This window comes from Mastomys coucha, unplaced genomic scaffold, assembly GCF_008632895.1.
Source record: "Mastomys coucha isolate ucsf_1 unplaced genomic scaffold, UCSF_Mcou_1 pScaffold6, whole genome shotgun sequence".
NCBI lineage: Eukaryota > Metazoa > Chordata > Mammalia > Rodentia > Muridae > Mastomys > Mastomys coucha.
The window spans coordinates 115,353,318-115,364,043 of NW_022196912.1; the positions used below are offsets into that span (position 1 = coordinate 115,353,318).

General features: G+C 38.4%; 1 protein-coding gene across 4 annotated transcripts in view; it reads left to right on the plus strand.

Annotated features, from left to right (window-relative positions):
* The window catches only part of Catsperb (cation channel sperm associated auxiliary subunit beta), a 123,546-nt gene that overhangs the window by 34,798 nt on the left and 78,022 nt on the right, over positions 1-10,726 (plus strand). For all 4 annotated transcript variants that reach the window (XR_004114351.1, XM_031356479.1, XM_031356478.1 and 1 more), the window contains one exon: positions 7,421-7,516. Coding sequence is in view for 3 of the 4 variants with exons in the window: in XM_031356479.1 (XP_031212339.1) it covers positions 7,421-7,516 (96 nt within the window). In the remaining variant the exon portion in view is untranslated. The remainder of the gene's footprint in view (positions 1-7,420; positions 7,517-10,726) is intronic.

A 10,726-nucleotide genomic window follows, 5' to 3' on the forward strand; every position in this document is an offset into this window, starting at 1 on the left:
GAGTCAAGCAGTCTCTGTGATCCTGTGATTCTGGGATCCTGGGATCCTGGGATCCTGGGCTTGTTAGAGCACCTGGAAGTGTGGCTTTCTCTGTGTTTTGTGGGACTGGCTGTGGAGCATGCGCCCAAGGACTGCTCTGGACCCCAGCCCAGACAGACCGGGAGGAACCCAAGTCACTGGGCTGGCAGAGTTCCTGTGTGCCTGGTCCCACTGGTGTTATTTACTCTTGTGATTCCATTTTACCTCTGCTCCTGGGACAGTATCCATGCCTGTAATTTCTTCAGTATTTAACTATAGAGTTCAGTTACCTACCCTTAAATAATATGCATTAAAGGTTTTTATACTAGGATGAAAATTAGCTATCAATATTTTATTTTAAGATTGGGTCTCACTGTGTAGCTATAATTATATACCCATGACTTATATCATCCTATCTTTCCCTAGTATCTAACCATCCAAGGCTCTAGGAACCACCATTCTGTTCTGTCCTGTAAAAGCAGTATTTGTCATTCTGTGCCTAAGGTGTTTCACCTAATATGATGTTCTCCAGATTCATCCATGTTGTCTCAAAGAACAAAAATAGATAGTCTTTATTCACATTAAAGTAGATAGATACTACATTTTGAGAATTAATTCAAATAAAAGTGGACATTTTGCTTAAGCACCTTTCTGATTATTGTGAATAGTATTACAAAAATAAGACAGAGGCAGACAGACGTTCCTTGAAACAATGATTTTATTTCCTTTGACTACATGCTCCGTAGCAAGACTGCTAGAAAGTTTTTAGAATTTTGAGCACTCTCCATACTGTTTTGCATTACACCCCCATAACAGTGTTTAAAGGTTACTGGTTCCCAACATCCTTACCATCACTTATTGTTTTCTGAGTTTTTGATTATGGCCATTCAAGCAGGGATAAAAAGATACTGTACTATGGTTTTGAATCACATTTCCATGGTGATTAGTAATGTATGTAAGTATTTTAGATAGCAGCTGGACTTGACATGTCTTCTTTTTAAAATTAATCAATTTTCTGCCCCAAACTTTGTCTCTGTATTCTCTACCATGGGTATTTTGACCCAGTGACTGTCCCACCTAGGGATCCATCCCATATACAGTTACTCCCACCTAGGGATCCATCCCATATACAGTTACTCCCACCTAGGGATCCATCCCATATACAGTTACTCCCACCTAGGGATCCATCCCATATACAGTTACTCCCACCTAGGGATCCATCCCATATACAGTTACTCCCACCTAGGGATCCATCCCATATACAGTTACTCCCACCTAGGGATCCATCCCATATACAGTTACCCAATCCAGACACTATTGTGGATGCCAGCAGTGCTTACTGACAGGAGCCTGATTAGCTGACTCATGAGAGGCTCTGCTAGTACCTGATGAATATAGAAGTGGATGCTCACAGCCATCCATTGGACTGAGCACAGAGTCCCCAATGGAGAAAGGACCCAAGGAGTTGAAGGGGTTTGTAGCCCCATAGGACGAACAACAATATGAACCTACTGGTAACCCCAGAGCTCCCAGGGACTAAACCACCAACCAAAGAGTACACATGGAGGGACTTATGGCTCCAGCCACATATGTAGCAGAGGATGGCCTTGCAGGACATCAGTGAGAGGAGAGGCCCTTGGTCTCATGAAGGCTTGATGCCTCAGTGTACGGGAATGCCAGGACAGGGAAGCGGGAGAGGGTGGGTTAATGAGCAGAAAGAGGGGGATGGGATAGGAGGGTTTTTGGAAAGGATTAAATTTGCAATGTAAATAAAGAAAACATCTAATAAAAATAAATAAAAGTAATTTGTTTATTTGTGAAATTTTTAATTCACTTTACATCCTGATTGCTGTCCTCATCTCTCCCTCATGTAGTCTCTCCCTCCTCCCATGGCTGCTTCCCTTTCTCCTTTGAGAGGCTGGAATTCCCCTGGGAATCCCCATCATCTGGCACAACAAGTGTCTGCAGGTCTAGACATACCCTTTCCCACTGAGGCCAGACAAGGCAGCCCAGTTAGGGAAACATAAAACACATAGAAGCAACAGCTTTAGGGGTAGCCCCCAGGTGTTGGGGGACCCACATGAAGACCAAGCTGCCCATCTGCTACATATGGGGGAGGATCCTAGGTGCAATCCTTGCATGTGCTTTCATTGGAAGTTCAGTCTCTTAAAGCCCCAGGGGTCCAGGTCAGTTGACACTGTTGGTCCTCCTTCAATCTGTCCCCCAACTCTTCCCTAAGAGTCTCCAAGCTCCATCCAATGTTTGGTTGTGGGTCTCTGCATCTGTTTAAGTCAGCTGCTGAGTAGAGACTCTCAGAGGACAGTTATGCTAGGCTCCTGTTTGCAAGCATTCCAGAGCATCATTAATCATGCCAGGAATGTTTGTGTAGAGTGATAAATAGGATTTATTTGCATTCTTCTACATGTAGACATCCAGTTAGGCCAGTACCATTTGTTGAAAATGCTTTCCTTTTTCTGTTAAATGGTTTTGGCTTCTTTGTCAAAAATCAAGTGTCCATAGGTGTGTGGGTTTATTTCTTGGTCTTCAATCTATTCTATTGATCAACCTGTCTGTTTGATACCAACACAATGCAGTTTTTATCACTATTGATCTATAGTACATCCTTAGTATCACTATAGTACTATGTACAGTAATTACTATAGTACTTAATATCATCCTAATACTCTATAGCTTGAGGTCTGGGATGGTGGTTCATCCTAAGGTTCTTTTATTGTTCAGGATTGTTTGGGCTACCCTGGATTTTTGTCTTTGCATATGATGTTAAGAATTGTTCTTTCTTTCTTTCTTTTCTTTTTCTTTTTTTTTTTTTTTAAAGATTTATTTATTATATGTGGGTACACTGTAGTTGTCTTCCGACACTCCAGAAGAGGGCATCAGATCTCATTTTGGATGGTTGTGAGCCACCATATGGTTGCTGGGGTTGGAACTCATGACCTTCCGAAGAGCAGTTGGTGCTCTTCCCTGCTGAGCCATCTCACCAGCCCCAAGAATTGTTCTTTCAAGGTCTATAAAAAATTGTTACTGATCCATGAGCATGAGAGATCTTAAATTTCTTTATTCAGGGTCTTGAAATTCTTGTACAGATTTTTACTTACTTGGTTATAGTTACTCCTAGATATTTTATATTATTTGTGGCTATTGTAAAGGGTCTTGTTTCTCTAATTTTTTTCTCTGCTAATTTATCATTTGTGTAAAGGAGGGCTACTGACTCCTTTGAGTTAATTTCATATCCAACCATGTGGATGAAGTTGCTTATCAGTTGTAGAGTTGTTTGGTAGAATTTTTAAGATCACTTAAGTATTCTTTGATATTGTTTGAAAATAGTGATAACTTGACTTCTTCCTTTCAAATTCACACTCCCTTGATCTCCTTTTGTTCTCTTATCACACTAGAAACAACTTTAAGTACTATAACAAATAGATAGGGAGAGTGAGCAGCCTTGTCTTGTCCCTGATTTTAGTGGAATTGCTACTAGTCTCTCTCCATTTAATTGGATGTTGGCCAATGACTTGCTGTATATTGCTTTTATTATATTTAGGTATGTTCCTTGATCTTCTGATCTTTCTAAGACTTTCAACATGAAGAGGTGTTGGTTTCTGTCCATGTCTTTTTCAGCATGTAATGAGATGATCACATGACTTTTCTTTCAATTTCTTATATAGTGGATTACTTTGATGTATTTCCATATTTCTAACCACCCTGTATCCTTGTGATCATGGTGAATGATGTTTCTGATGTGTTCTCAGATTCATCTTATGAGAATTTTATTTCTGCAACAGTGTTCATAAGTGAAATTGGTCTGAAGTTCTCTCTCTCTCTCTCTCTCTCTCTCTCTCTCTCTCTCTCTCTCTCTCTCTCTCTCTCCAGGCTATTGAAGTAAGACCCAAAGATTCTTTGGATTTCCTTACTGCCATTGTGATGTCTCCCTGTTCATTTCTGATTTGTTTATTTGGATACTGTCTCCCTGTCTTCTGGTAAGCTTGGCTAAGGGTTTGTCTATCTTCTTGATTTTCTAAAAGAACCAGCTCTTGGTTTCATTGATTCTTTATATTGTTTTCTCTGTTTCTGATTGATTTCAGTCCTGGTTTTGATTATTTCCTGCCTCCTACTCCTCTTCAGTATGTTTGCTTCTTTTTTCCCCAAGAGCCTTCAGATATACTTTGAAATTGTTGGTATGAGAATTTTCTAATTTCTTTATAGAGGCACTTAGTGCTATAAACTTTCCTCATAGCACAGCATTAATTGTGTTCAATAAATTAGGTATGCTGTGCCATTGAATTCTAGAAAGTCTTTAATTTCTTTTTTTCTTCCCTGATCCAAGCATCATTGAGTACAGAGTTGTTCAGTTTCTATGAGAGAGTAGGCTTTCTGTTGTTTTTATTGTTGTTTTGTGTCCAATTATATGGTCAGTTTTGGGGAAGGTTTTGTGAATTGTTGAGGAGAAGATGTATTCTTTTGTTTCGAGGGTGCAATGTTCTGTATATATTTGTTAAATCTATTTGGTTCATGACTTTCTTAGTTTAATTGTGTCTCTGTTTACTTTCTGTTTTCAATGACCTGCCCATTGGTGAAGAGTAGAGTATGAGGTCTTCCACTGTTATTCTGAGGGGTTCAATGTTTGTTTTAAGTAAGGTTTCCTTTATGAATGTGGGTACCCTTGCATTTGGGACATAGGTATTCAGAATTAAGGCTTCATCTTGGTGCATTTTCTTTGATAAGTATAAAGTATTCTTCCCCATCTCTTTTGATGACTTTTGGTAAAGCGTCTCTTTTATTGGATAGCTACAGTAGCTTGCTTGTTGGGATCATTTGCTTGAAAAAGTTTTTTTCCAAGCCCTTTCCACTGAGGTAGTGTCTATCTTTGTTGCTGATGTGTGTTTCTTGTAAGAAGCAGATATTGGATCCTGTTTATGTATCCAGTCTGTTACTTTTGTTGTTGTATGTGGTATTTGTGTGTGTGATTCTCTTCTTCTGTTTTTGTTGTGACATAATTCATTTATTGTGTTTTCTTGGGTGTAATTACCCTCCTTGTGTTGGAGTTTTGCTTGTAGTATCCTCTGTAGGGGTAGATAAGTAGAAAGATATTGTTTAAAATTGTTTTATTTCATGGAATAAATTGGTTTCTCCTTCTATGATGATTGAGAATTTTGCTGGGTATAGTTGCGTGGGCTGACTTATAAGGTCTCTTAGAGTCTGAAAGACAGCTGTCCAGAATCTTCTGGCTTTTAGAGTTTCTGTTGAGAAGTCAGGTGCAATTATGATAGTTCTGCCTTTATATGTTACTTGGCCTTTTTCCCTTACAGCTTTAGTATTATTTCTTTGTTCCGTACATTTAGTGTTTCAATTATGTGGTGGGAGGATTTTCTTTTCTGGTCCAATCTACTTGGTGTTTTGTAGCCTTTTTGTACATTTTATACATAAATGGTCACCTCTTTTTTTTAGGTTATGGAAGTTTTCTTCTATGATTTTGGTGAAGATGTTTTCTGTTTCTTTGAACTGGGACTCTAAACCTTTTCCATTCCTATTGTCCTTATGTTTGGTCTTTTCATTGTGTCCCAAATTTTCTGGATGTTTTGGGTTTGGAACTTTAACCCTTCACATTTTCTTGACTTGTATTTTGTTGTCTTCTATGGTATCTTCTATGCCTGAGATTCTCTTTTATAATTCTTTTATTTTGTTGGTGATGCTTGTATCTGTGGTTCCTGTTCTTTTTCCTAGGTTTTCCATCACCAGCTTTCCCTCCATTTGTGTTTTTATTATTGTTTCTCTTTCCATTTTTGGGTCTGGGACTTTTTGTCCATTTCCTTCACCTGTTGGATTGTATTTTCCAGTCTTTCTTTAAGGGATTTTTTTTCCCTTTTGTTTTCCTCTTTAACGGTTCTACCTGTTTGACTGTGCTTTCCTGTATTTCTTTGAGGGAATTATTTACAAACTTTTTAAAGGCCTTTATCATCTTCATGGGATTGGATTGCAGATCAGATTCTTGCTTGTCATGTCTGTTAGTTTCTCCAAGGCTTGCTGTAGTAGGAAAGTTAGGTTCTGATGGTGACAAATGGCACTGACTTCTGTTTATTATGCTCTTGTGCTTGCCTTTCAGCTTCTGGTTGTCTCTGGTGGTAGTTGGCCTTGGTGTCCTGGATTGGAGCAGGACTCACAGGACATGGGAAATGCTGTGTCTCTGGTTAGAGCAGGCCTCCTGGGAGACAGGCAAAGCTGGGTGGGTGGCACTGCCAACCTGCCCTAAATGCAGTCGGAGGTACAGACTAGAAGAGATAAGGGTCCAACTGGGCAGGAGAGATCCCATATCTGCTGAGCTCTGTGGGGTCACAGCTGGTGTGGGGGTTGGGGCAGGTGTCTTGACCTTGGTTGGAACAGTCCTCCTCATGTTTGCTCTCTGGTTACTGAACTATGCATCCCATGGTGAGTCACTTTTTATTATTCCACCAACTTATGTTTTGCAGTATTTTTAGAGATTTTTAATGTAATTTTATTAGTTTTTTTTTAACTTATTCTTTTTACATCCTATCCACTACCCTATCCCTATCACCTCCTCCTACAAACTATCCCCCATCATCCCTCCCCTTCTCCCTCTGAGGAGGTGGGGGAACCACTGGGTATCCCTCCCACCTAGTACTTCAAGTCTTTGTGAGGTTATATACTTCCTTGCCCACTGAGGCCAGGCAAGTCTGCATATAGGCAGGCCCATTGTGTGCATCATATAGATCTCACAGGGTGTTTGAAGCCCTGGAACTGGAATTAGAGATGGCTGTATTGGCTTTGTGGATGCTGAGAACTGAACCTGGATCCTTTAAAAGAACAGCAAGTGTTCTTCACCTGAGCAATATCTTCAGCTCCCAACCTTCTAGTATGTGCTTGAGGTTATTTTACCTTAAGGTTCACCAGGAATGTTCGTTTCAAGTTTTCTCTTTATGGTTTGTCTTTATTGGTTTGGTATCAGGATAATACTGGCTTGTAAAATATGTTTAGAAGTAACCCTTCTGCTTCAGTTTTGGGGACTAGTTTGGTGAGAGATACTATTAACTCCTCCTTACCTGTGTTGTCAAACTCAACATTGCCATAGTCACAGGTCCTGTACATTTCTCTGATAGGTATTTTAAAATAATATTATACTCCTTAACAAAGGGGTTATGAATTTCTTTCCTTGCCATAGTTATAAGAGAATTATCTAAACTGATTAGCATTGAATATACTGTTATGGTAGTAAAATAATTTCATAACTATTTATTATTTTACCAGAAAAATGTTCGCAGAAAAATGTGTGAAAATTTGACACATTCTTATAGTCAAAATGATTTTAAAAGAGTAATAGCTTCCAGTTTCACCAACATGACGTATAAAGTTATTTATCTTTTATTTTTAGACATTGCAGCCATAGAACAATGGATAATAAAGATCACAATGCATGAAGGATTAAACATTTATGATACTGATGGGACCTTATTGGATATTGTTCGAGGTAAATATCAGCATATAAAAGAGAATGTCATTCACTTACTCTTTGAACACACTTTGACGATTAATGCATAGTGCCAAGTCCCAGAAGCCAACACCATTGATTTTTACAAATAATATAAAATGTATATTTGAAAATATCCAAATTATAAATATATTTGAATCTCGGTGATGAATTTCATTTGAATAATCTTTTGCTGTGCTAGTGACATCTGTTTTCTAGTACTTTAAAAGAGGCATTTTTAAAATTTTATGTATGTGATTGTGTTGTGTACATATATGCATATGTACCATGTAGGTAGCTCAAAGAGGCCAAAGAAGTTTTTTGTTCTGGGGACCAGCCTGGGCAGGCCTTCTTTCTTCTTCTTGGTTCCTTTAGAGGCAGCAGAGGGAGAAGAGTTTCAGCATGGGTAGGACTTTCTCTTACAAGATGAGGGTAAGACTTTGACTTATGAGATATTTAGGGTTGCCGTATAATAATAAAAAGTTTACTTATCTAAGTCTAAGTTGCTTTGCTACTGTAGCTGACCTGTCTTCTGTGTTGCTCTGTGTTCCTCTTTGTTCCTCTGAGGCCAGAAACTACAGTCTCTGGCATTTAGCACCTCATCCTCAAACAGCAAGAGAAGTAGTAAAGTCGCCTTTGTTCTAACTCTGCAGGAACTGCACAGCTCTAACTTCCAGCCTGCTAGCGGAAGTTGCAGGAAGAAAAGGGGAGACTTTGAAAAGCGATTTTAGTGTTTATTTCTAAGTTGTCAAAAATTTTCTATAAAAGTTCTCTAAGAAAAAGGAGGAAAGCAGAATGTTCATTCTCCTCTTTGTCTTCAGTACTTATACATCTTTCAGAATAGATGATCACATGGTAAAAAGTTCCTCACAAGTTTACACATAAGTTGTCATAAATCAAGTAAGGAGTTTACATCAGAGAATGTTTACATGCATACCCATTAGGAGTAAATATCTGGTTCAATATTCATCACCTGTTATTCTGATAATAGCCTGCTTGCTATCAGAAGCAATTAACTGGTGACACTTGGAGACTGACAGTTCTGCAGTTTTGACTATCAGAAAGGACTTAATAGCACTGTGACTAAAAGAGTTTAATAATTACTATAAATTTAGGAATTCTTATAGGGTCATCATTAAGGATAAAGAAATCATCTATTTGTCTATATAGCATCACTATAAGACAGTACATCTTCATAGTTCTGCAGAGATCTGCTTGAAAGGGTAGGCTAATACCTAGTGATGGTGATATTGTTTAATAATAACAGGAAAGACATATTAATAGCAGGAATCTTTCCTAAAATTAATTTTCTCTAGGCCTTGCCTATGACAGCAAATCTGTATGGATAGTTAATCCAAGTCTCACCTCAGAACTGTTACCCTACTAGTTTTGAGCTTGTTAGCTCCTAACAGGTTCGAACACCTGGAACTGGAGTTATAAATAACTGTGAGACTCCATATGGATGCTGAGAACTGCACCTGGATCGTGTGTGTGTCTGTGTATGTATATGTATTTTGTGTATATGACATAGGTATGTATGTGATATATGTGTGTATATATGTTTATGTACATATATTAATAGGTAATTTTGTTAGATATTTTCTTTATTTACATTTCAAATATTATCCCCTTTCCTCATTTCCCTTATGAAAACCCCCTATCCCATCCCCGCTCCCCCTGCTCACCAACCCACCCACTCCCACTTCCTGGCATTCCCCTACACTGGGGAATGGAGCCTTTACAGAACCAAAGGCCTCTCCTTCCATTGATGACTGACAGGGCTATCCTCTGCTACATATGCGACTGGAGCCATGGGTTCTTCTATGTGTACTCTTTGGTTGGTGGTTTAGTCAATAGGTAATTTTCAATAGATGTCTTCACAGTGAATTAAAAAGTTTTATTTACTTGTGATATCAATGGGGTCATTCTAAGCAGTGGCTGTATAAAGTTATTTTTTATACATTTGATCTAAATCTTAGTGTTCATTGCATCACAGGCTTGTTAAAAAATATTTGTGTGCTTACAAACACAATTCTGATGGGTAGATTGCTAGATTGTTTGGTTGGTTTCATTTTTATTTTCTCTTATTTTTTTTTTCAGTGCTGAGGGTTGAACCTAGCCCTAGAAGACCTAAGCATTGTGAGCAAGGGCTTTACGACTGTACTATAGCACCAGCACATTGCAATGTTTTTAATGAGGGACAACAGCTAAACACCTTGTTCAGTTTTAGTTAGAACAGTTGAAACTTTTCTTGCACTCCTTTCTCAAGACAAGATCTTACTATGCAGCTCAGTCTGTCTTGAAGTTACCACCTTCCTGCCTCAGCCTCTCAAGTGTCAGGTTCCATCATAACCAGTAGAACAATTAATTGGTATGAGTAAAAGTTAGCTGGTTTCGAGGCTGGAGATGTGGCTTAGTGGTTAAGAGCACTGGCTGTTTTTCCAGAGCACTCAGGTTCAATTCCCAGCACCCACATGTCAGCTCACAGTTATCTGTAACTCCAGGTCCAGGGGATCTCACACAGACATGCATGTAGACAAAACACCAGTGCACATAAAAATAAATAAATAAATAAATATTTTTATAAAGTTAGCTGTTTTAAGCTCATAAATACTGTGTGTAATAAATGAGATGTAATTATGTGTTCCATTTGGCCTGGAATGCACCCTGTAGATATAACTGGCCTCGAACTTACAGAAATTCACCTGTCTCTCTCTGAAATTACTGGAATTAAAGACATGTGTAACCATGCCTAGCCCTACTTTTATTGATCACCTGTAGCACTGTAGTTAGTGTAAGATGTTAACTATTCCTCAAGTTATCTCTCTTTCTTTGCATTACTTTCTTTTCTGGTACTAATACCAATCTGATATAATCCTGTATAGACTGAAGAATAAAAATATATAAAATTACATTTTATGGAAGAAATACTTGGGTAGACTTACAAAAAGTAATGATTTCTCATTAGCCTCCATTATACAAACACAAATTAGAATCTGTCTCTATAGATAGGCCAGGCAACTGTAGTTTTAGCAAGTCTTCCACCATAATTACAAACTCAAATTGAGAGTGATTCTTGAGGAATAAGTTATAAGCCTATTACACTTGTTTATCCTTTTTAATGTAGTATTGCTTGTGATAAGAAATTGGACATAGTTCTACCAGAGGACCCAGCTATTCCACTCCTGGGCATATACCCAAAAGATACTG